Source organism: Theobroma cacao, chromosome 9 (assembly GCF_053813885.1).
Source record: "Theobroma cacao isolate CCN51 chromosome 9, ASM5381388v1, whole genome shotgun sequence".
Taxonomy (NCBI): Eukaryota; Viridiplantae; Streptophyta; class Magnoliopsida; order Malvales; family Malvaceae; genus Theobroma; species Theobroma cacao.
The window spans coordinates 14,711,285-14,738,767 of record NC_142647.1 but is presented as its reverse complement, the minus strand read 5'-3'; the positions used below and the strand labels follow the sequence as shown (position 1 = coordinate 14,738,767).

Here is a 27,483-nt window from a genome sequence, read left to right as displayed (position 1 = left end):
GTGACTAAACCCACAAATTTTAATAAAATTTCAACAGTATAACGTGGCTTTTATTTATTTACCCAGCCTGCATAATAAAAACAGCTTACATAAATTCCCAATGCAATTTATCAAATATAGCCACCTATACTCATATTTCATAAGCCATTCATAGGAAAATATATATTTCAAAATAATTGTCAGCCTCCAATTACTCAATTTCATAATCAACACAATATATTTTTATTTGTCACATTTATTTCTAAAACATCAAAAATCCCGTTTTAATCTCGTTTTCATTTCATAAAATACATAAAGAGCATTTAAAAATAAACTCTAGATAATTTACAATAATAATAAGTTTACTCACCGTTTGTACAAATTAACTGATTTTTAGGTGCCCCGATCACTGTTTGTCGGGTATTACTTCCTTGCCTTTATCGGAAGGCTCCCCTCCTAAACACATTACAAAATTTACACAATTCACCACATTGATGCTAAATCACTATATAATTGACTTAAATCCTATACTAATGCATGGTATGAAATGCAATAGCCTAAAACAGCTTAAACGCGGTATTAACCTATTTTTGACACTTTACCCAATAAATTGCTAACGCGTTCCATTTTAGCTCTAAATTGTCCCATTTTCTCTCCAACATTTCTAACCATTAAATATCAGCCAATAACCTTCTAAAATCACCAAAATCAACTCACTTTCCTTCTTGAAAAATTCGGTAAAAAATGGGACATTAACTTGGTAAATTTTTCACTTTGTTTTTCTATCATATTTAACCATTTTTCATCATTTTCTCTTCATTTCTCTTAGAATAAAAATCAGTTCATCATCATTGTACATCAATGCATATTCAGCCAAGGGTGGGTATTGTGAAAATTTCATGCTTTCTTGCCTAATTTAATTTCTACACACATTTAACTAACTAAAACTACCAATTTAACTAAAAATCAAAACCTAAAAATTTCAAATTCCTCTCCCATGAATTTCGGCCAGCCCTTGGATTCACTTTTTGATCTCTCTCCTCAAGCATGCTAAATGCAAACAAAGACATAGGAAAGGTAGAAATCAAGCTAAAGTCGAAAAATCTTACCGTTAGACGCGTAAACGGGCGAAAAACGCGATTTTCCCTTTGAATTTTCTAGTTTTCCTTTGTTTTTCTCTTTTCTTCCTTTCCTCTCTATTTTCTCTCTTGTTCTTTCCTTATGGCCGGCCAGCACCTAATATGGGGTTTAAATGGGTTGACTTTTCATTAAAATAATATTAAACTATTAAAAAAATGCCATGTGTCACTTTCTCATTGATCCGTTTTTAAAATTTCATCCTTTAAACTTCAATTTTTCACCACTTAACATACCATAGTTATTCATACCAAAAATAAATAAATCCTATGATTTTGACAAGTTTTGGGTGGTGAAAATTATGATTTTTACCCTGAAACGATAAAATTACCGTTTTACCCCTATGTTTTGAAAATTACCGAAATTGAAAATTTTCACTTCCTATCATTAAATTATACTCCAAATAGTTAATCTTGGTCAAAAATTTCACTCCATGATCAAATTATTATCTTAGGTGGCAAAATGACGATTTTGCCCCAAAACATCGAAATTTCCAATTTTTCCCCAAATGAATCCTCGAACTCCGAACAATCATTTTTAGTCATTCCTAAACTGTAAAATATTAAATTTCATCCTACGATTCCTATTTGAACTAGTTTGAGGTTAAATCAACTCAGGTGTACCGTTAGATACAATACCGGGTTTCGTCTATTCTTAGGGACTTTCTTAGCGTAATAACATGCTACTCAGTGCATGTATGTCATGACATTGTTTATAGGATTGGGTTTTATAATTCTACCCCCTAAAATAAAATTTTGACCTCAAAATTTCACTTACCAGATTCGACAAATAGATATGGGTATTGGTTCCTCATCTGATGCTCTACTTCCCATGTCATTTTCTTTATTCGAGCACTTTTCGACAACACTTTGACCATTGAAATACTCTTGTTCCTCAGTACTCGATCCTTTCGATCCAAGATACTCACAGGTTGCACCTCGAACTTCAAATCGTCATGTAACTCGATCGGAGGTGCTTCGAGGATGTGAGAGGGATCTGGTACATATTTCTTAAGCATGGAGACATGGAAAACGTTATGGATCCGATCTAACTCCGGAGGTAGTTCTAGTCTATACGCCATTGGCCCAATTCTTTCAATAATATGAAAAGGTCTAATGTATCTCGGATTGAGCTTTCCTCACTTTGCAAACCGGATCACACCTTTCATTATCCAACAAGATATCATAATTTACCACAATAATATAATTAAATAAAACTTAATACCACAAAGCATTCAGATTATTACCTTTCCAAGGGGAAACCTTAAGAAAAACTCTATCATCGATCTCAAACTCCAAGTCTTTTCTCCGTTTATCTGCATAGCTCTTCTGCCTATCCTGGGCTACCTTTAGCCTCTCTCTTATAACCTTGATCTTGTCATTAGTTAAATCGATTAATTCCACACTAACTAACTTTCTTTCACCCACTTCATCCTAATAAAGTGGAGTACGACATTTCCTTCCATATAAAGCTTCGTACGGTGCCATACCAATGCTAGACTGGAAGCTGTTGTTGTAAGCAAATTCCACTAACGGCAAGTGTCTATCCCAACTCCCAAGAAAATCCATGACACAAGCCCTCAACATATCCTCCATAGTCTAGATAGTCCTCTTTGACTGACCATCCATCTGTGGGTGAAAAGCAGTGCTAAATTTCAATTTGGTTCCGAGAGCTTCTTGAAATTTCGGACAGAATTGAGGATCTCGGTCTGACATTATAGAAACGGAAACTCCATGTAGCCTTACAATCTCATCTATATACAACTGAGCCAGCTTCTCAATAAAGTATGTACTATGGATTGCTAAAAAGTGAGCGAACTTAGTCAACCGATCTACGATCACCCAAATAGCATCATTTCCCCTCTGTGTTCGCGGCAGTCCCAAACCAAAATCCATAGTTACATGCTCCCATTTCCACTCAGGAATAGGTAAAGATTGAAGTTTACCTGCTGGCCTCTGATGCTCCGCCTTAACTTGTTGACATACAAGACACTTTGCTACGAATTCTGCTACGTCTCGTTTCATACCCGGCCACTAATAATTCTCCCTGATAGTCCTATACATCTTGGTGCTTCGGGGATGTAATGCATAGGCAGATGAATGGACTTCTTCCATGATCGCCTGTCTCAACTGGTTTCCCTCAGGAACACAAACTCGGTCTCTAAACATCAAGACGTTATCCTCTCCAAATCTGAACTCACTGACTCCCCAATCGGTCAGTTTTTGAATTTTTTTTCTTAACTCATCATCAGACCTCTTAATGTCCTTGATCTGATTAAGTAACGAAGGTCGCACAATGAAGTTTGCCAATAAGGATCCATCCTCACCATTTCTCAACTAGACCCCAAGAGATTTCATCTCTAATAATGCTAGAAAATAACAACTCTGAAGTGTGGCTAAAGACGATGAAGACTTACGAGTTAAGGCATCAGCTACAACGTTCGCCTTTCCTGGATGATAGTCTATCACCAAGTCATAATCTTTTATCAACTCCAACCATCGCCTTTGCCTCAAATTAAACTCCTTCTGAGTGAGCAAATATTTTAAACTCTTGTGATCCGTAAATATCTGACAATGCTCACCATACAAGTAATGCCTCCAGATTTTTAAAGCAAACACCACTGCTGCTAACTCTAAATCATGGGTAGGGTAATTTGCTTCATGCTTCTTCAACTGCCGGGAAGCATAAGCTATTACTTTCTCATCCTGCATCAACACACACCCTAACCCCAACTTAGATGCATCACTATACACCACAAATCCCTTACCACTCACAGGAAGTGTTAAAACGGGAGCGGAGGTTAACCAGTTCTTTAGCTCCTGAAATGGATTCTCACAAACATCATCCCACTCAAACTTAACTCCCTTATGAGTTAGACGGGTCAAAGGAGCTGCTATTAAGGAAAACCCTTGAATAAACCTCCGATAATAACCGGCTAATCCAAGGAAACTATGAATCTCTGTCACTGTCTTAGGTTGCTCCCATTGTAAAATTACCTCTATCTTCTTGGGATCAACATATATTCTAGCTCCCGATATTACGTGTCCCAAGAATACCACTTCTTGTAACCAAAACTCAAACTTCGAAAACTTTGCATACAACTGTCTTTGCCGCAAAGTCTGTAATACTATACGCAAGTGGTTAGCATGCTCATCATTATCTCTCGAGTAAACCAGGATATCATCAATGAACACAATAACAAACTTGTCCAAGTAAGGGTGGAACACCCTGTTCATGAGATCCATAAAAGCTGCCGATGCGTTAGTTAACCCGAAAGGCATGACCAAGAACTCATAATGACCGTATCGAGTCCTGAACGCTATCTTGGGTACATCCTGTTCTTTAATCTTTAACTGATGATACCCAGACCTCAGATCAACCTTAGAAAACACTCTAGCTCCCTGTAATTGATCGAAAAGATCATCAATCCTCGGTAACGGATACTTGTTCTTAATGGTCATTCTGTTAAGCTTTCGGTAATCTATACATAACCGAAGTGTACCATCTTTCTTTTTCACAAATAAAATCGGTGCTCCCCACGGAGATATACTAGGGCGTATAAAACTCTTGTCCACTAACTCTTGCAATTGTACTTTCAACTCCTTCAACTCTGCTGGAGCCATTCTATATGGAAGAATAGAGATAGGGGTAGTACCCGAAAGTAAGTCAATGGTGAATTCTAACTCACAATCGGGAAAAAGTCCTGATAATTCATCAGAAAATACATTAGGGAACTCACTTACTATGGGGACATTCTCTAACTTAGGTTCCTCCTTCGATATATCAATCACGTGAGCCAAGTATGCCGGATATCCTTTTCGCACCAATTTCAAAACTTTGAGGAACGAGATTACACAAAACGGTAATACTCGACGCTCCCCCGTAAATACAACTCTGCTCCCTCTAAACTCTAGAGAATCACTTCTTTCTTAAAACAATCCACTTTTGCTCGATGAGTGGACAACCAATCCATACCCAAGATCAAATCAAAGTCCCGTATCTCCAAAGGGATTAAATCACCCATAAATTCTTCTTCCCCAACTTTAATACCACAGTCTCCATAATACGTATTTCTTACTAACCACTTACCTAGAGGAGTATGCACTACAATCTCTTCCTTTAATGGTGACAGGTTTCTATCTGAGAATGATGGAAATGATATGCTCACGTATGATCTATCGAAGCCTGAATCTATCAAAACATGTGCATCTCTATCAAACACAATCTTAGTACCTATCACTGTGCTAGGTCAAACTCGGGCTTCATCCTTAGTCACTGCAAAGACCTTGGTCGAAATCTGGGGCTATGGTTTGGAAGATGGCTGCTCTAGGGTATTACTCCCCATGCCTGACCATATCACTGGGCCCTGTCTGGACTGTGATCCCGAAGTGTCTCTTCACGGTATACTAGGACGAGTCATAAGAGTAGAAGTAACTACTGTACGCCGTCTCAACTGAGGATAATCTCTCTTGATATGCCCCTGTTGGTCGTATTGAAAACACTTCACAGGCTGTCTACATGACCCAACATGAAATCTTCCGTAATTACGGCATCTGTCCAATCCTCCTGAAGTCCTCCCTTGACTACTCATCACTGGTCAATCAAATCTAGAAGATCTCAGCTGTGACTGCTGAGATGGAGGTCTAGTGGATGCCACAGATGCTAAGGTAGTACTTCTTGCAGTAGATGTCAAATCTCTGCCTCTCTTTAAAGACTGACCCGGGAACGTAGAGGGATTCCTTCTCTTTGCAAACGCAGCTTGGATCCGTCTATTCTCAGTGGCGAGCTTCTCAGCCCGTAAGGCCATCTGCATAACTTCCTTATACAACTCCTTGCCAGTCACTATCATACGCTCTCGTATCTCATTACGTAGTCCTTCCTCAAAGTAGTTTACCTAGTCTTGCTCCAATCTCACTAACTCAGGTACATAAAAGCATCAGCTTGTTAAAACGAGTTTCATACTCCTCAATGGTCATGTTTCCTTGTTTCAAGTTCAGAAATTCCCTCTTTTCTCTTTCTGATGAAAATAGGTGTAGTACTGACCATCAAACTCTCGGAGGAAATTCGTCCAAGTCAGCGGTTTAGGAGAGCGAGACTTTACTGAATTCCACCAAGTACGGGCTCTCTTCTCAAGTAACCGTGTAGCCACCTTCAATTTCATCTCATCATCTAATCCCATATCTGCCAGTGTCTCCGATCCCTGAATAACCCAATCCCTAGCTGCGGTCGCATCCAACTCATCAGTAAACGAGACGTAACTTAACTGTCTAGCTTCCTTCAATTTCTTAGAAATGGAGACGTCCGGTGTTTGGGGTGGAATAGGAGGGGGTGGTACTAGGGTTGTTACAAGGGAAACAGCGAGTGGAACTGGACCAGTTTGAGCTTGACTCGTAAGAGCAGCGAGAAAAGCCGCTAATGCCTGAACTGCCTCGGGTGTCATGGCAGGTACGCCAAGAGTAGCAACAGATGGTGGAGGAGGTATAGGAATGTCCGTAGACTCAGCAATAGGAACTGCTCTAAAAGAAGACGCAGCCGACTCCTCTTCTATGGAATTCGACCGACTCTATCTAGGGCGACCTCTTCCCTTACCGGTAGATCTAGTGATAGGTGGTAGCTCATGTCGAGGAAGCATAATGATCTACAAAAGAACGAAATTGGTTTAGATGACTTAAGGCTCTATACGCAACTATATGCAACTAACTAATCTTAACTGGGCCACACTGACATTGTAAATTATTTTTAAAATAACTTTAAATCCAAGAACTTTAAAAATCAAAAACTTCTTTCAAAATCATAAACTTTTAAACCGAAAGCTCTGATACCAATAGAATTGTCACGACCCGGAACCTCCTTCGGACCCATGACAACCGCCGAGACGTCCCGATTGTCACTCATTACCCGAAATGCCAATCAGAACCCCGCAAGGCTTACATATCAGTTTCTTGCCTTTTCTGTGAGAAATTGTTTTTAAACATTCCATTTTAAACAATTTCCAGTAGTTTCCGGCTCAAGTAAATCAAAAGACAAAAATATTTTAAAAAGATTTATAGACAAATATTACTACTCAAAATATTGATTAAAATATAATATTTTTATATAAAATAATATTTATAGAAATACGTGTAAGAAATCTTTTATAACTTGAAAGTAAAATAAATTCATACATACAATAATTTACAAAGTTATAATGTACAATAATAATTACAATGACAAATGGTCCAAAATACACCAAGTATTGGTGATAGTAACCTACTGTCTGTGAGATAAAGATGTCAACTGGAATCCTCGACAAAATAAGGTATCTACAAGCTACCACAGACTTGAAATGTTTGGAAAGAAGGTGGGTGAGATTTTGCAATCCCAATGAGTAAACAGACATTATCATAAATATCTCAAGGCGAGTAACATGGAGGCAAGTTTAAACAACAAATCACAAACCATTTCATAAGGTTTTCAATTTATTCCTTAAACCATAAAATATTTGTAATTCACCAAAACAGTTGTTAAGGCTTATGTTTTTTATTAAAAAACAAGGCTCAAGCCAAAACTAATCCTCGGGGATACCTTGGCCGAGGCATCTAACCGAGTCCGCCAAGGTTGTTATGATATTTACATGTGAAACACATTTTTATTTTTAAAACAAGCCGTTCCTTGGCGTTGGCCGAGTTATACATTCACGTGGGGGTTCGACGTGAAGTGACCTCTAATACTACCTCGGGAGTTACCCTCATCACCTCTACAACCGGAGTAACTATGTAACCAAGTTTACCGTGTCCCTCTAATAGGTAGTCCACGGAAACCCATCACTGCAGTGACTAAACCCACAAATTTTAATAAAATTTCAACAGTATAACGTGGCTTTTATTTATTTACCCAGCCTGCATAATAAAAACAACTTACATAAATTCCTAATGCAATTTATCAAATATAGCCACCTATACTCATATTTCATAAGCCATTCATAGGAAAATATATATTTCAAAATAATTGTCAGCCTCCAATTACTCAATTTCATAATCAACACAATATATTTTTATTTGTCACATTTATTTCTAAAACATCAAAAATCCCGTTTTAATCTCGTTTTCATTTCATAAAATACATAAAGAGCATTTAAAAATAAACTCTAGATAATTTATAATAATAATAAGTTTACTCACCGTTTGTACAAATTAACTGATTTTTAGGTGCCCCGATCACTGTTCGTCGGGTATTACTTCCTTGCCTTTACCGGAAGGCTCTCCTCCTAAACACATTACAAAATTTACACAATTCACCACATTGATGCTAAATCACTATATAATTGACTTAAATCCTATACTAATGCATGGTATGAAATGCAATAGCCTAAAACAGCTTAAACGCGGTATTAACCTATTTTTGACACTTTACCCAATAAATTGCTAACGCGTTCCATTTTAGCTCTAAATTGTCCCATTTTCTCTCCAACATTTCTAACCATTAAATATCAGCCAATAACCTTCTAAAATCACCAAAATCAACTCACTTTCCTTCTTGGAAAATTCGGTCAAAAATGAGACATTAACTCGGTAAATTTTTCACTTTGTTTTTCTATCACATTTAACCATTTTTCATCATTTTCTCTTCATTTCTCTTAGAATAAAAATCAGTTCATCATCATTGTACATCAATGCATATTCAGCCAAGGGTGGTTATTGTGAAAATTTCATGCTTTCTTGCCCAATTTAATTTCTATATACATTTAACTAACTAAAACTACCAATTTAACTAAAAATCAAAACCTAAAAATTTCAAATTCCTCCCCCATGAATTTCGGCCAGCCCTTGGATTCACTTTTTGATCTCTCTCCTCAAGCATGCTAAATGGAAACAAAGGCATAGGAAAGGTAGAAATCAAGCTAAAGTCGAAAAATCTTACCGTTAAACGTACAAACGGGCAAAAAATGCGATTTCTCCTTTGAATTTTCTAGTTTTCCTTTGTTTTTCTCTTTTCTTCCTTTCCTCTCTATTTTCTCTCTTGTTCTTTCCTTATGGCCGGCCAGCACCTAATATGGGGTTTAAATGGGTGACTTTTCATTAAAATAATATTAAACCATTAAAAAAATGCCATGTGTCACTTTCCTATTGGTTCGTTTTTAAAATTTCATCCTTTAAACTTCAATTTTTCACCACTTAACATACCATAGTTATTCATACCAAAAATAAATAAATCCTATGATTTTGACAAGTTTTGGGTGGTGAAAATTATGATTTTTACCCCGAAATGATAAAATTACCGTTTTACCCTTATGTTCCGAAAATTGCCGGAATTGAAAATTTTCACTTCCTATCATTAAATTATACTCCAAATAGTTAATCTTCATCAAAATTTTCACTCCATGATCAAATTATTATCTTAGGTGGCAAAATGACGATTTTGTCCCTAAACATCGAAATTTCCAATTTTTCCCCAAATGATCGCTCGAACTCCGAACAATCATTTTTAGTCTTTCTTGGACTGTAAAATATTAAATTTCATCCTACGATTCCTATTTGAACTAGTTCGATATTAAATCAACTCAAGTGTACCGTTAGGTACAATACCGAGTTTCGTCTATTCTTAGGGACTTTCCTAGCATAATAACATGTTACTCAGTGCATGTATGTCTTGACATGTGTTTATAGGGTCGGGTTTTACAGATTGCTTAATGGATAAGTATTACACATGGACCAATGGAAACATGCCATGTGTCAAGCTTGGATTATTCTAGAATTTCCTTGTAAAATCTATTTAAAACTCTCTTAGTCTCACCCATATGGCCAGCCAAAGCATGAAGTGAACAGGAAAGGAAAAAACACAAACCTTAGGTGGTAAAATTGAAGAAAAAGTGTGGGATTTCAAGGATTAAGCTAATTTGTGGAGGGGCATTTGAGTAATTTTCAAGGGAGTGGATAAGCTTGGGCCATAAATTTCCTCTCTTTCCAGCAACTTCTGGGGATTTCCAGCAGCTTCCTCTTCTTGTTCTCTTTCCTCTCATGTTTTTTCAATTTCTCCATGGAAGCTTGATGTGAAGCTTTCATAACTTTCTCTCTCTAGCTCTAATTTTCATACCCTGGTGCCCTTTTAACTAGAACCCTTGTATTCTTCCACTCTCTCACTTTTAAAACCCTTGAAAATGATGAAAATCTTGTTTCCATAATCTCTCACTAGTTAGATGGTTTAGAGAGAGAAAGATGAAGCTTTATTAATAGCTTGAGAGCTTTTGAAAATAAGTTTAAAGTTACAAAGCTATCAAGGTGAGTAGTAAACTAGTATTGGGTTTTAAGTGTTGAGAATGACTATAGATTTGATTTGTGAATATTTTGTAGATGAGATTGTTAATTCACTTTGGAGTGATAGGAAAGTGAAAATGGATGGCCATTTAAATGGCAATTGAAAGCTAACTAAAAGATAGCTTTTAGGGTTTATAGTATGTAAATTGACATTATGGAAATACTAATTTGATGATAGGTGCTAACGAAGCCCCATCACCCCAATTGGATCATTATGGGGATGAAGAGTCAGCTAAAGGCTCAACGAATACTGGTGAGTGGACTTGCATTTCAAACTTGTTTTGGGGAATATGAAAGATTCTATCCAACTTGTCTTAAAAAATGTACCTTGGGAACAAGCTTTTAGTAAAATGATTTTATATTGTGAAATTGTGCTATACAATGGTTTATGTGTTATCACAATATGATAAAATGCATGATATGCATTGGATGCTTCTTTGCATGTTCATATGGACCCAGCTATGTGCGAGTAGGAGTGCACATAAGTCGTTGCTAACCCGGTTATGTGCGAGTGGGAGTGCACATAAGCCGTTGCTAACCCGGCTATATGCGAGTGGGAGTACGCATAAGCCGTTGCATATGAGATGATGATGATGGGAGGGTGTACATGATGATTGATATATATATATATATATATATATATATATACATACATATATGGTATATGGTTGTAAATGCAAATATGTGAGCATTTGATTTGTTGAAATTTGGGAGTTTACATGTGTTACATGTTGCTATTGTTATTTTAGCAGGGTGGCTTGTTTTAAAGGAAAATGAGACTTTTTCCTTGATGTTCTGACTCTTGCTGCAGCGGATTCATTCTCGCTATAGCAAGAAACTCTCGGGTTTGAGGGCCTTCACCAGACCTGGTTCTCACTGCAGCGAGAATGAAGTTCGCTGCAGTGAGAAACTTTCTGTCCATTTTGGCTAAGTTGTGAGTTTTGCTATATTTTTTGATTCTTTGGTACCATAGTTGAGTATGGATCTTTTAAGTGATTTACTCATGAAGGGTTTACATGAGGGTTTCTACTAAGAACTAGAACAAATTGCATTGTTTTGAGAAAATGAGTACATCATGATTTGTTAAACATTCCTTATGGTATGCTTGTTCCCTTCCTATGTTCACTCACCGGATTTATACTCACCGTTTTCAACTTCATGTTTTTAGATCACGAGGTAACTGGTAACTAGGTCGAAGTGTCTTCGTATATTCGACCCTTGGTAGGTGTCTTGGCATTCAGTAGCTGTGCATTCATCAGAGTCTCTTTACTGGAAGTCGAGTATTCTTTTGTTGTGTATAAACGAACCTAATGTGAATTATTAAGATACATGTGTAGACAGTGTATATACACTTGTTTGGTACGCCAGTATAAAGTGGCAATGCTTAATATTATTTTGATTCTAAGTTATGATATATGACTTAGTAGTTTATCATGGAATGATGAACATGTTAGATTAATAGGCTTGCTTGGGCTTAGTGGACTACATCCATTAGGCCCATGCGCCGGTCATGGCTCGAAATTTGGGTCTTGACATAAGTCATGTGTTATTGATTAAAGGCTTAAAACATAATTTATTGAGCATTAGTCAATTATGTGATAAAGGATTTAAAGTATGCTTTGATTCAAATAAATGTGAAGTAATTGATATAAGCACAAATAAAATTTCATTTATAGGAAGAATATTAAAAAATATGTATGTTATATTTCTTGAAGATATTGAAATAAATTGTGAAATGTGTTTAGTAGCAAATGCTGAAAATGATAGTTGGCTATGGCATAAAAGACTAGGACATGTGAGCATGCACACTATGTCAAAATTAATTAAGAAAAATTTAGTTGTTGGACTGCCGGATGTAAAATTTGAAAATGATAAAATATGTGATGCTTGCCAATTAGGAAAACAAGTTAGAACATCCTTTAAGACTAAGAAGATTGTATCTACTTAAAGACCTCTTGAATTGCTGCACATTGATCTATTTGGTCCAATAAGTACAACTAGTCTAGGAGAAAAATCTTATGGCTTTGTAATAGTTGATGACTACTCTAGGTATACTTGAGTTTATTTTCTTACTCATAAGAATGATGCTCTAACAGCATTTATAAGTCATTGTAGGAAAGTTGAGAATGAAAAAGGACTAACCATAGTTAGTATTAGGAGTGATCATGGAGGAGAATTTGAAAATGATGAATTTGAAAAATTTTGCAATGAAAAGGGGTTGGATCATAATTTTTCTGCACCTAGAACACCCCAGCAAAATGGGGTTAAAGAGAGGAAAAAAAGAACTTTAAAAAGAAATGGCTAGAACTATACTTTGTGAGAATAACCTTCCAAAATATTTTTGGGCTGAGGCAGTGAACACAGCAGCATATATACTTAATAGAGTATCAATTAGAGCCATGATATCTAAGACTCCTTATGAACTTTATAAGGGTAGGAAACCAAACATTTCACACCTTAGGAGTTTTGGTTGTAAATGTTTTGTACTAAATAATGGAAAACAGTCCTTAGGTAAGTTTGATGCAAAGAGTGATGAGGTAATATTTTTAGGATATGCATTAAACTCAAAGGCTTATAGAGTTTTCAACAAAAGGACTCTAAATGTTAAAGAATCAATCCATGTAGCTTTTGATGAGTCCAATGCCTTACAAAAGGAAATTCATGCTGATGATGATGATGTAGAAATCCTAGAAAAGCAAATGGAAGAAATGAGCTTAAAGAACAATAAGAATAATGAAGAAAGTTCACCTAGAAAAGAAGATGAAACTCAACCTCTAGAAGATTTGCAAAGAGTAGAAAATCAGCATGGTGATCTTCCAATGAGTTGGAAATATACAAAAGATCATCCACAAGATCTAATCATAAGTGATATTTCACAAGGAGTTAAGACTAGAAGAGCAACTAGAGAGACTTGTGAGTTTTTAGCTTTCATATCTCAAATTAAGCCTAAGACATTTGAAGAAGCAGAAAAAGAGGAAAGCCGGATATTGGCCATGCAAGAGGAACTTGATCAATTCAAAAGAAACCGTGTGTGGTCATTAGTCTCTAGGCCATCAAATCACTTTATTGTTGGAACAAAATGGGTGTTTAGAAATAAGGTAGATGAGCAACGAAATGTAGTTAGAAATAAAGCTAGGTTAGTAGCCCAAGGATACAACCAAGAGGAAGGAATTAACTATGATGAAACATTTACACCAGTTGCTAGGATTGAAGCCATAAGGTTGTTGCTTGCTTTTGCATGCTTTATGAATTTTAAATTGTACCAAATGGATGTAAAAAGTGCATTTTTAAATGGTTTCATTCAAGAGGAAGTGTATGTTGAACAATCACCAAGATTTGAAGACTTTGAAAAACCAGATCATGTTTTCAAACGCCATAAAGCCTTGTATGGATTGAAACAAGCTCCTAGAGCTTGGTATGAGAGGCTTTCAAAATTTTTAATTGAAAAATGATATGTTAGGGGTAGTATTGATACTACATTGTTTATCAAAAGATATTTAAATGATTTAATTATTGTTCAAATTTATGTGGATGATATTGTATTTGGTACAACTAATGAGACTTTATACAAGAATTTTGCCAAAGAGATGTAGGGTGAATTTGAGATGAGCATAATGGGTGAGCTGAAGTACTTTCTTGGACTTCAAATCAAACAAAGTGAGAAAGGAATCTTCATCAACCAAGAAAGATATACTCATGATATGCTGAAGCTAAAGCCAGTCTACACACCAATGAGTCCATCCACTAAACTTGATGCTTATGAAAAAGGAAAAAGTATTGATCAAAAACTCTATAGAGGTATGATTGGATCTTAACTCTACTTAACAGCAAGCAGACCAGATATTCAGTTTAGTGTGTGTTTGTGTGCTAGATTTCAGTCACAACCTAAAGAATCATACGCAATTGCTATTAAGAGAATTTTTAGATACCTCTTAGAAACACAAACCTTAGGAATATGGTACTCTAGAGAATCATCATTTAATCTTGTAGGCTATTTGGATGCAGACTTTGTAAGGAGCAAAACCGATAGAAAAAGCACTAGTGGAACATGCCAATTTCTAGGAAGTATGCTAGTATCTTGGTCTAGTAAGAAACAAAATTCTGTAGCACTCTCTACAGCTGAAGCAGAGTATATTTCCTTAGGTGTTGTGCTCAGATTTTATGGATCAAACAACAACTAAGAGATTTTGGGATTACAGTACATAATGTACCAATTTTCTGTGATAACACAAGTGCAATCAATATATCTAAGAATCCTGTGCAGCATTCTAGAACTAAACATATTGAGATTAGGCACCATTTTGTTAGAGACCATGTAGTGAAAGGAGATGTTAAAATTGAGTTTGTGAATACTTTGCATCAACTAGCTGACATTTTTACCAAACGTCTAAATGAAGATAGATTTTATGAAATTAAAAGGAATTTGGGAATGATTAATATGGATGAGTTGTAGGTAAAATTTTTAGCTCATACATTTAAAACAGAAGGCACTTAGTCGACTAAGAAAGGTTTTAGTCAACTAAGAGTATTTTGTTTTACTAAATAATAAGACTTAGTTAAGTTGAAGGCAGGAGGAGTAAAATAATAAGAAGAAACTGCCTACCGAGAAACAAAAATAGAGAAGAAAAATAGCTCAAACAAAAAATAAATTTATGAGGCAATTTTTGAATTTTAAAGGGGGAGTTACAAATTGTACTTAAATAGGGAGAGTCAGACAGTTTTTCATTTAGAATTAAACTACTCTCAACCCATTTTCTTTACACTTTCTCTCGTTGCTGAAACCAAAACCCTCACCTCTCAACCATTCGAAACTATGAATCAAAAATCTTCCAAATCCAATGGCTAAAACATCGCAAAGCAAAGAAATTATTGAGAAGAATAAAGGAAAAAGGCTGATGGAAGAAAGTTTGCAAGATGAAAAACTAAAGAAAAAAAAGAAGATTGAGTTGGGCTTTGCAAGTAAAGAATCTGGAAAATCGAAGAGCCACAAATCTAAAAAGAGGAAAGAAAATAGCAAACTACACAAGAAATGTACTTCTTCATCTTCTAAATTTAGAAATAAAGTGCATGAAGAGAGATTTAGGAAAATAGAGAATGTACCCATCACTTGTGGAAAATATATTGATTGGGAAAGCTTTAGTGAAATGCCTGAAATTCTGACAAGTCTATCAGACTATTTTGAAAAACTAAAATCGAAAGAGTACAACACATTTCAAAACCGATCATATAGTGCTAGCTTAGTTAAGAAATTTTATTCGAGTATTATTGTTGACAAGGATGAACTAGAGGAACTGATGATTTCTCTGATAAAGGTCTGAATGTATTTTTGAATGGGAAGGAATTTATTGTCACTGCTACAGACTTAGGGGAACTTCTTAAGATAGAGTGTAATGAGGGAGAATTTGAATTCCCTGAGAAGTATGACCCCTCATCCCTGTGGGAAGTAATCACAAGGAAGAAAGAAAAGTATTCCTCCAAGAGCAATGCAAGGCTTATCACAAGTCCTCAAATAAGGATTCTGCATTACTTTGTTGCTGCTAATCTTCATGGGAAGACTGTAAGCTTAAGCTTTATTAGCCTCCAAGATTTATGGTTAATGGAACATGTCTTTAGTGGTGTTGTACTAAATCTGGGAGGTTCATGATTGAAAGAATGAGGGTTGCATGCAAATTGGAGAAGATCAACTTGCCTTATGGAAATAGCATTACTTTTCTAGTGTAGAAGAAAGGAATTTGGAGTTCTAGGTATGAGGCTGACAAGGTTAAGACCAGAGACCAAGCCATTTATCTAGGAAGCTTACCTAAAATGGGGTACAAACTGGATGGAGAACGATACATTAAAACCCCCAAGGCTGGTCTAGGAAAAGAATCCTCTTTACCTGCTCAACCAAAAACAGCACCATCTCAATTCTCAAATGAAGTAATTTTTAATCTGCTAATGAGAATTGATGGGAAGCTCACAAATCAAGGGGCAAGGGTTCAGAAAATAGAAGAAAGGTTAACTGAAATGGAAAGCAAAATAAAAAGAAAAGAAAAAGTGCCATCTGAACCAGTTGCTGCAGACAGCTCTGTAACTCCTAGTCTGGCTCCAGCAGGACAGGAAGCTAAGGTACAAGCTGAAGGTCATGAAATTGAGGTAGAACAATCGAGAAAATCACCCTCACTTGAGCCTCAAGACAAGGATGAATCTGATCAAGATACCGAGGTGCTTGGATCACTTAATGGAAATATTCCCTTTGAACCCCAACCTCAACCATCTCCTCCACATTCTGAAGAGGTTTCAATCATGGGACTTTTCCATTAGATGGTTTAAAAGGAGCAAGCTGAGAAAGTGGTAGGTAAGGGAAAAGCTCAGCAAATAGCATCTGCATTAGCTCCTATTGCAGAAGGGCAATTAGAGAAGGAAAAAGAAAAAGCTACTGAAGAACCACAGAAAAAGTCCAAACCACTAGGCATGTGCAAGAAAACAATGGCAACTAAAGTTCATCAAAAGGAGGAAATCATCCAGATTGGCTGAGAAGACCAAGCCAGCACAAATCTCCTCTCCTCAACACCCTTTAGAGATTTCATCCCCTAAACAGTCCCTTGAAAAATCACCACCTCAACCATCTCCTCAACCAGAATCATCTCTTCAACCCCTTGATGTCAAATAATACACTGATGATGAATCCTCTCCTTCATCCTCCTCAAAAGATGATTAGAGATTAATGATGACAAAAAAGGGGAGATGTATGGTAGGAACCTTAAGGAGAATTTAGAAGAGATAAGAAGTAGAAATTTTCTATGGTAGGAACCTTAAGGAGAATTTAGGAGAGATAGGAAGTAAAAATTGTGTAGGGGCAGTATAGGAAATATTAACTATTAATTTGTGATAATCTGCTGTTTATGCCATGATGGCAATTGAACACTTAAATTTAACTTTGTTGTTTATGCTTTTATGTGTGAAATTGAATGCTAATGTGTTTATGATTAAATATCTAATGATAACTTACTATCTATGGTATTTTAACTGTTGCTGATAAAAATCTGGTGCTGTATTGATTTTGAGAAATGATGTTGATGATTGACTTTTGTCATGATTTCATAAATGGAAAATGTTTGTAGATATATATATGGATGCAAACTATACTACATCTGATGAATAATTATTGCCAAAGACAAAATCTAGAAATAATACATTGTTGACAGACACTGCTGAAATTTTGATAATCTGTCAACATTTTCCTACTGCAAATCACTCTATATGTCTGCATATAAATACACTCTGAATATATAACATCATTTTCTATATGACATGAATAAAATTAGCTGGAATGAATAAGTAAAATATGCACACACTAAGGGGGATCACATATTTAGGGGGAGTAATCCCTATTTTCTACAGAATCAAAAAGAATAAAAGGACATTATGCTATTAATCAAGGAATGTTTTGTCATCATCAAAAAGGGGGAGAGTGTTGGCTTCATTAGTTTTTGATGATAATAAAACATTCCCATTTCATTTGTGTCTAATATTTTTACTTAAGTGTGCATGACAAAATTGTATGCAAATAAATATTCAATCATTAAAATGCACATATCAAAGAGTATAAAAGTAAGCAAGTCACATTTGACCAATAAGACAAAAGCCCCTTAGTTGATTAAGGAAGATTTAGTCAACTAAGATTCAAATTAGAAGAATAGTGGGCTAAAGAGTGTTGAGAAACAGAACCAACTTAGTCGACCAAGAAGTGGGTTAGTCGACTAAGTGTACACTGCCAGAACTGCCAGAAATTGGGAACATAAGACAAAAACGACTTAGTCGACTAAGAGCATTATGCTTATAAGTTTGAATTATACACTAAAAGACAGTTTAACGGCTAGAACCAACTCCCAACTGTAACTGCCATCAGAGTTGTTTCTTCAAGTATAAAAAAGGGTTCCAATGGCTAAAAATGCATTCAAGGCTTCCAAGTACACAAAAAGAGTTGAAAAATTAGATAACACTTGCTGCTCATTTACTGCACTCAACTCGTATCCTTTATAATTATGATCTGCACTTCATTTGTACCACTTATATCAACCTTGTTATCATAGGTACACTCTTTTTACTTCTCTCCTTATGTTCTTAAAGTGAAAAGGTTACTCTAAGGGGTTTAATAAAGCTAAGATTGCTTGTTTGTGTTAAGGTTCTAACTTAGCCTTGAAAAGTTAGGTGTTGGGTTATAGTTGAGCCCAGGAAAAACTATTGTGAAAGGTTTTGGCTAAGCCTGGTAAAAGCCATTGTAAAGCTTGGTGAAAGCTTATTAATTTCACTGGTTCTTAGTGGATTGGTTAGAAAATCCTTGGTTGGATAATCAAGGTAGTGGATATAGGTCTTGGACCGAACCACTCTAAATTTTGCTATCTTATTTACTTTGTTTTTGTTTTATTTTCATTCTTCCTTTTATCTTGTATTTGTCTACACTTAGAAATAAAATTTAAAAGAGCCAAATTGTGCTATTCACCTCCTCTCTAGCATATTTACTTGGGACCAACAAAAAAAAAAGTTCAAATGTGAAAGAAAAGGTGTACTAGTAAAAGGGAAATAGAGCTCTATATATAAGTCCTAGAAAAATTATGAGATTAGGGTGATTTGAGCCACATTATTATCTTTTATTTTACTTAGACCCTAGCCATACATTATAAGCTTATTAAAGTCCTATTGATCCCTAGTTTTGTGTTAGTCTACATTAGTGGAGAGAGAGATGAAAAGTAAACCTATGGAATTCAAGTACTAATTTGAAATTTGTGTTGGCATAAACTCATCCGGATGTCATCATATTCTTGGTAAACGATTTCACACATACAGATAGAAATCCATTCAAGAATGTACTTGCATTAGGATTGAAACATGAATTTAAGTAATACCTATATTTTTCCTTAAGTTGAAATTGATAGGCATACTTTTGAGGAAATTATGGGGCATCATTAAATTGCTGCACTTTATCCAATAGTAATAGTAACTATACATTTTTAGTTTTCACCATTTGAATTTGATTTTCGTAGGTTAGTTTCTTTTTTTTGTTTTGCTTGAGGACTAGCAAAATCTTAAGTTTCGGGGTGTGATAACTCTATGATATAGAGTTATTTGGGCTTAATTTTGATATCAATTTAGCTTAGTTTTTGTAATGATGCGTAAAAATTAGTAGATTTTATTTAATTATTTTAGATCAGTTTATTTAGGTAAGTCAATCTAATCTTGGTTAATTTTATGCTTAATTTGGTGTTAGTGTGATTAAGATAGATTGTTATTGATTTATTTGTGCTTTTGTAGGTTTAATAAAGGAAGAATTTTAAGGAAAGAAGGAGAGCAATTTCGAGGTGCAGAGTTTCACTGCACATATTTCAGTATTTCGACCATAACTCCCTTTACAAAGCTCTAAATGAGATGATTCTTAGACCATTGGAAAAATAAGAGAAAAAGCTACAACTTTCATGTTTACCACTTCGCCCAATTCGGACTAGAATGTGGTCAAAATCTTGTCGAAGTTGAAGCACTATAGTAGTCCTAGAGCAATTACAATTTTTGCTAATTAATTGGTCGAGGCCACGACTTTGGTGAAGGTAGGCCGCGACTTATGTAGTTTGATAAGGAAATCCTAATTTGAAGTAGCTTATTTCTTCACCAAACTTGTCTCAACTTCAAAGCACTATGAAAATAACCTTTCGGAGGACTTTGAGAGAACGAAACACCAGATTGACAATTTAGAATCAAGCCACAATGTCATTCAAGTTGAGAAGAATTTGAAATATTCAAGAAGAAGATTTGGAAGATTAAGATAATAATTCTTGAGTTTTATCTTTTTATTATTCTTTTAATTTTCTTAGTTTGATGTTATTGTTTAAATTTAATTTGATGATGATGTGTGACTTGATAGGGAACTAGTTTATTTATCTAAGATTATAATTGAACTCAATATGTAGTGTGATTTATTTCTCTCCCTTTTCATTATGTTTGATGGATTTAAGTTGTTTATTTTATATTGTTCTTAATGCTTTTAATAGCCTGATCACCAATTAGATTGAATTGAAAAGTTAGGTTAAACCTTGACGAAGGAGATTTAGGTAAAGCTTGAATAGAATAGCATATTATTGAATAGACTTAGTTGATTAGGTGGTTTTATTTGCATATAGGGTAGACATACACCTATGAGCCATACATAGCCAAAGTTAGAGCACGAACTTAATGAATCTATCTTCAAATTAATTTGCATTGACATATGGTAAATTAATTGGGAGATATATTTTTATGAGAAACTTGACAAAGACTTGTAAATAATTTAGGAGTTTAGGTTAGCAATTTAATATATTATACTAAGTTAAGAAAGAGAGAGAGAGAGAGAGACAATATTCAGATGAAATATTGAGGGACATCATAATCTTAGGTTTAAAGTCCATCAGATTTAATAAAATAATTTTACTAGTTAATTTAGATTAGTCTTAGTCATTGGTTTGTTAAAATTAGTTTTCCTTTTCAATTTAATTTTTAATTTTTTGGATAAAATTAAGGTGTTATAATTTTAGTATTTAACACTAGGAATTAAAACAATTCTCTGTAAGAACGATATTCTACTTTATCACTATATTATTTGTTAACGATATGTGCACTTGCATGAGAAATCAACAACATCTGTACTCGATCTTAGGCCAGTGCTATTATTTATCCCTAAATTTCTACTTCACAAGATTGATCCCACAAGCACAGGGATTGACTCTTAAGGTTCAAATTCGTAAAAATTGATTCTTTTGAAGCCTAAAATCAATCCAAATCTTTCCCACAACCTTCATAACCTTTAATTATGAAATTTCAAAGTTGACATTGAGGTTCTTAAGTTAACAAAGGCATTTCCTAAACTCACCAAGTTAATTGTCTCATTTATCCAAGTAGCGAAAACTATAGGTTTCACCCACTGACACATATGAATGGTGGGTGTAGGCAATGATTCAATGAGTATAGGGGAAAGAGTCAATGAGTTACATGATGTGGAGGCAGTGGCTTTCGAACGTATGGATCAAGTAGTCAGGGGAATCATTCAATTCCATATTGAGACTTTCGAAAAATGGACGCTACAATAAGAAAAGAAATATAAGAAATATGGGATTTGACAAGAAAATTGGGGCTATCTTTTTAGGAAGAGAAAGAGAGAGTAATACAGAGATTGGTTGAATTGGAGGCAATGGATGGAGAATGATAGCATAGATAAGTGTCGAACAAGAAGGGCCATGTTTTCGTGATATAGGGGCTGCAGGTGTTATGAAGGTATCGATGAATGTGATGATTTTGATCTTTGATGGCCAAAGTGGGGGTTGTTGGGAAGGCATTGTTGTTTTTATGTTTTTGTTGATTGGCTGATACGGGGGTAAGAGGAGAAAAGATGTTTAGGAACTGCCACAAGTATCCAAGATATAGGAAGGAAAGTCCTTTTTTTGTTTTTATGCACTTATGATTTATTGGTAATGTGAAGGCTGACTTTTTTTTTTTTTTCCTTATGAAGGTTAGTCTTTATGGGGAGGGGTTTTAGGATCCTTCATTTTGATTACTGCATGTTTAGTTAGGAGAATGGTTAAGGAATTTTATCTTCTATTCCTTTCTTATTTTAAAATTATTTTTACCAATCAAACACCATTATAATAACTATTTCTGTCATATTCTATTTGTTATATCAAACTGCATAATAACTATTTAATTTTATTATCACAACATAATTATTTTATTTTATTTCTATCTATTTCGTGAAGTAAATATATTATTATTTTTTTGTTTAGTTCATAATGTTGAGAAAAAGGTAGGGAGTTCATTACATTCTATTTAGGTTTAGGGTATAGCTGATTAGGAATGAGATACCGTTGTTCTTTTGTGAAGCGGAATATCACTTTTGTAACCATACTGTTATGATCTGGCACTAGGAGTCATCTTACAGCATAGAGACTGCAGTTGGCATAATGGCTCTTGTGCTAATAAAAACGCTTTTAAAAAAGAAAAATTCAAGCAGATGATTTAGTGGGATTAATGCTGTAAAATTCAAAGCTACACGAAAGCGTGTCGACTGCAATTCACCGTGTCAACGCGTTCAAAGGAGTCCCATTTTCAACAAACATTAAAAGAAAGGCAAGCAGTCGTGTCTCTTCAAACCATGTCACAGTTGGGGTCCTATTTTAGAAGTCAAAACTTGATTGGAGCTGCGCTGCGTAGAAATGGACCATTGCAATTATGTAAGTGCATTCATGAAGACAACCTAACTTGATATACGCTAGTGTGGAAGACTTTAATGTCAGGCTAGTGGGGTAAATTTAGAAAAAATTAAATGGATTCATTTTCTCCATACATTGTTGGTAAATACATCTACTTCTGAATGCCATCTAAGATATTGTTAATTGCATCTGCTTCGACTTGTGCCTTCTCCCATCATCAATGTCATCAACTCCAGGAGTTGTATCTACAGGTAAGGTTTTCTCCAGTGTTTCTATATTCTTTGGTTCTGTTTTCTTCGTAATCATCCATGTCAAAAAAACTGATAAATTATAGATTTGTAATGATTTCCTACCCTTTGCAGTAATCGTCATCATCACGATTTTTGTCATAATGCTCGTTATCGCTTTAAGGAGAAGAGCTAAAGCTCCTAGGAGCAATGCTCACCTCCCCAGGTTTCGGACACCAACCATTGATAAATTCCTCAATGACATGGAAAAGGAAAAACCAATCAGATTTACCTCTCAGGAGCTAAGGATTGCAACTGATAATTTTACCAATCTGCTGGGTTCAGGGGGTTTTGGAGCTGTGTATAAGGGAGTTTTCAATAATGAAACCATCGTAGCTGTTAAGGTTTTATATGGAAGCTCCGATAAAAAAATCGAGCAACAATTCATGGCGGAAGTGAGTACAATTGGTAGAGTTCATCATTTTAATCTTGTTCGACTCTACGGCTTCTGCTTTGATTGGAACCTGAGGGCCCTCGTTTACGAGTACATGACAAACGGCTCACTTGACAAGTTTTTATTTAGTGAAGAGAAGTTATTAGGATTCGAAAAACTTCATGAGATTGCAATAGGCACGGCAAAAGGGATCGCTTACTTACATGAGGAATGCCAGCAGCGAATTATTCACTACGACATAAAGCCTGGAAACATTCTCCTAGATGCACAGTTCTTTCCTAAAGTAGCTGATTTTGGTTTGGCCAAGCTCTGCAACAGGGAAAATACTCATATAACCATGACAGGTGGTAGAGGTACACCAGGATATGCAGCACCAGAACTTTGGATGCCTTATCCTATAACCCAGAAGTGTGATGTTTATAGCTTTGGAATGCTACTATTTGAGATCATAGGCAGGAGAAGGAACCTTGACATTCAACTTCCAGAGAGCCTGGAGTGGTTTCCAAGATGGGTGTGGAAAAATATTGAGAATGGAGATTTAGGGGAGTTGATGAAAGTCTGCGAGATTGATGACATAAGTAGAGAGACAGCAGAGAGAATGGTCAAAACCGCTCTTTGTTGTGTCCAGTATAGACCTGAGCAGAGGCCTTTGATGAGCATGGTGGTTAAAATGTTGGAAGGGGCAATGGATATCCCTGCACTTTCGAATCCATTTCTTCATTTGCTTATGGAGACTCAAATTCCTCGTATTTCTGCCCTTACAACATGGACTGAAGCCTCTGTTGATTCCGAATCTCCTTCAGTGGTAACAGAATCAACGTTAGTACGCACAACTCCTACCATGAAAAATTATGAGATTGAAGTGGCTGGCAGTTCCAGTTAGCACATTAAAGTGTAAGTACATCCCTCTTTCTGTCATTGCCTTCAGTGTTTCGTGTCTTTGCCCAGTTCACTCTGCTGATGCAATTTATCTACTTCTACAACTATTATAAGATATTTATTAATGTTTTTTCATAGACTTAGTGAAATTAGTATCCAAGAGATTTGTTGTATTAACTATGAGAAAAAGAAAGAAATTGGCTCATTGAAGGATCGCACAGAAGAGATGATATATACAAGTAGAGTTAGCTCTTTTACATATTAACGAGACCCCCTGCTCCAGATCTCCTATTTGGTTTGCGAAATGGAATAGAATAGGATATCAATAACTATTCTGTGCAAAAGTTCACCATTTTAATTTGATTCGACTTATGGTTTCTACTTTGAGAGGAACCTGAGAGCTCTTGTTTATGAATACATGACAAATGGTCCGCTTGACAAGTTTTTATTCAGTGAAGACAAGAAATTGAGATTTGAAAAGCTTCATGAGATTGCAGTAGGCATAGCGAAAGAGATTGCTTACTTAGATAAGGAATGCCAACAGTGAATTATTCACTACGACATAAAGCCCGGAAACATTCTCCTAGATGCAAAGTTCTTTCCTAAAATAGCTGATTTCGGTTTGGCCAAGCTTTGCAACAGGGAAAATACTCATGCAAACGTGACAGGAGGAAGGGGTACTCCAGGATATGCGGCACCAGAACTTTGGATGCCATATTCTATAACCCATAAATGTGATGTTTACAGATTTGGGATGCTATTGTTTTGAAATCATAGGTAAGAGAAGGAACCTCGATGGAAATCTTCCTGAAAGCCAAGAGTGGTTTCCAAGATGGATGTGGAAAAAGATCGAGAATGGAAATCTTGTTGAATTGATGATAGTCTGCGGAATTGAGGAAAAGATAGAGATATGGCAGAGAGAATGATCAAAACAGCTTTGTGGTGTGTTCAATATAGGCCGGAGTCAAGGCCTTTGATGAGTGTTGTTGTGAAAATGTTGGAAGGAGCATTTGAGATTTTTGCCCCTTCAAATCCTTTTGCATTTTTTTGTATGGAGCCTTCTGAACCTAATAACAATAAGCCTAGATGCAAAGTTCTTTCCCGAAGTAGCTGATTTGCTTTCTGAGTGTAGACACTATGAAAAAATCATAAACGAAAAATTATTATTAATTAATTAAAAAAATCATGAAATGAGTTAAAAAAAAAAAGTACTGGCAGGGCGCGGACGCACCCTGCCAGTACCAGCCAGGCACCACAACAATGCCAGACTCGAAAAACTCGCGTCTGGCAAGGTAGTGGAGCAAGGCCCCTGCAGAAGCCAGGACCAAGTTGGACAACTGGGTATAAAACCCCACTGTAGCACCCATTCGAAGGAGGCCACAATCGAGAATGAAAAACCAACAACCTGCAAAAATTCCTAAGTTTCCTAGCAGCCGAAAAACCACAACCAAAAATTCCTAAGTTCTTTAACAGCCAGAATCAACCACAAATACAAAAAAATATATACCAAGCAATACCAAAAATAAATAAAAGATTAGAAAATACACAATGGGAGGAGGAGAGTAGCTGGGTTTTTGAGGGATTTTTTAGTCGGGCCTTAGGGAGATTTAAGGGGTTTCTTAGGTGTCGCCGGATAGAGGGAGAGACTTGGGGTTAGTTGCCAGATGGAGGAGTGAGTCGAGAAAGAGAGTGGCGGTAGCTTTGTGGGGGATAGACCCGATCGGCGTCACTGAAAAAGGGAGAGCAGGTTGTGGGTGGCCGACAGCTTGCACTAGTGAAAGGGAGGAAAAAGAGATCTGTTTGGGAGAGAGTCGATTATTAACCAGTGACATCGACGCAAGGAAGATAAGGTGTTGCTGACGCTGTCAGTTTGGAGAGAGAGCTAACCGTTGGGTTGGCCGGTGGTTTGTAGAGAGAAGGGAGAGGGTAGGGTCTTTAGAGAGAGAAATTGAAAGAGAAGAAATGAAGAGAGGAGGGGAAAAAGGAGCTTATATAGTAAGGGCGTAGAGGTCCCTAAACGACGCCGTTCCTAGCTTGTGGGGAAGCCTCTCCTTATCACACCGAATGATGCCGTTTTGATAGTTGGGGGGCCACCTTACGGGATACCAGGTGGACCGAAGATTGGAGAAGACCGGTTATCTTGGGGCTGCTCTTAGTCCACAACAAGTAAATTCCTTTTTTTTTTCTTTTGATTTGTTTTTGTGGTATGCTTGGCCCATAGTTTAAATAGAAAGATAATTAGTTTCTTTTAAATTAGAATTAAAGATAAAATATATAAAATATATAAAAATTTAAAATTATCAGATGACAAGAAAAAAAAAACATATAAAGTGAATAAAAAAATATATCAAAATAGATAAGGATGAAATAAAATTTTTTAAATATATATGCAAAAAAAAATATAGAGAAGGTAAAATATAAAAATATATATTTATGTAATAAATAATAGCAAAATTAGATAGAAAAGTCATTTAGTTATAAAAATAGGTCCAACAATAAAAAATATATAGGGAAATAAATGAACATTTAATAAAAAATAAAATAATAAATAGTAAATAAAAATAAAATAATAATAATATAGCTTTGTATAAAATAAAGAGAGATGAGTACAAATGAGGAGAGAACTAAAATAGCATAATTGTTTAATTTAACACCGATGATGGGATGATCGGTCGGGATGCGAGAAGTCGCAATCCAAAGCCAATTTTCCCTAGGTTTGGAATCCAAATTAAGGCTCCACCAGTACGATGGGAGGGCCTTGATTTCGAGATCTCGAAATTTTTTATAAATATAAAAATTAACAACACAAAATCATAAAAAAAGGAAGTAAATAAACAAATAATAGATAAAAAGGAAAAAATGAAAAATAAAAAAATGAAAACAATAATAATAATAATTCGAATATATAGTAAGTAATTAATTTGTGAAAATGAAATATACATGACATTAAATAAATAAATAAAAAATCTAAAACAACAACTAATTTAAAATTAAGCATTAAATATCAAGTGACACAAATTATGAATTAATAAATATTATAAAAAAATGTGAAGATAAAGATAAGAAAGTAAAAAAGAATTAAATATAGATATATAAAATAAGATCTTAGGCATTAGGTTTGAATAAAAGATTGCTTACGAAAAAATATAATAATAATAAAAATATACAAAATAAAAATAGTATAATAAAAAATAATAATAAATAAAATTTTTGTTCACTAAAATAACATGGAATCATAAAAGGAAAATATAAGAGCTTAGAATAAAAAATGCAAAGTATAAAAAATAATAATAAGAAATAAA

At 35.3% G+C, this 27,483-nt stretch overlaps 1 protein-coding gene and 1 pseudogene across 1 annotated transcript; both read left to right on the top strand.

Annotated features, from left to right (window-relative positions):
* The first annotated feature begins 22,751 nt into the window (after positions 1-22,751).
* LOC18589277 (G-type lectin S-receptor-like serine/threonine-protein kinase At1g34300) lies at positions 22,752-24,420 on the top strand. Its single transcript, XM_088810131.1, has 2 exons — positions 22,752-22,872; positions 22,984-24,420. Exons 1-2 carry the CDS (start codon positions 22,842-22,844, stop codon positions 24,183-24,185), a joined length of 1,233 nt encoding a protein of 410 aa, XP_088666257.1. The 5' UTR covers positions 22,752-22,841; the 3' UTR covers positions 24,186-24,420.
* On the top strand, positions 24,408-25,295 carry LOC108663243 (rust resistance kinase Lr10 pseudogene; annotated as a pseudogene).
* The last annotated feature ends 2,188 nt before the right edge of the window (positions 25,296-27,483 follow it).

Excerpts from the sequence above, each read along its gene's own strand:
- LOC18589277 (XM_088810131.1), top strand. The coding sequence starts at position 22,842 with ATGTCATCAACTCCAGGAGTTGTATCTACAG. Across the intron at positions 22,873-22,983 it reads TCCAGGAGTTGTATCTACAG|TAATCGTCATCATCACGATT; the intron begins GTAAGGTTTTCT and ends TACCCTTTGCAG.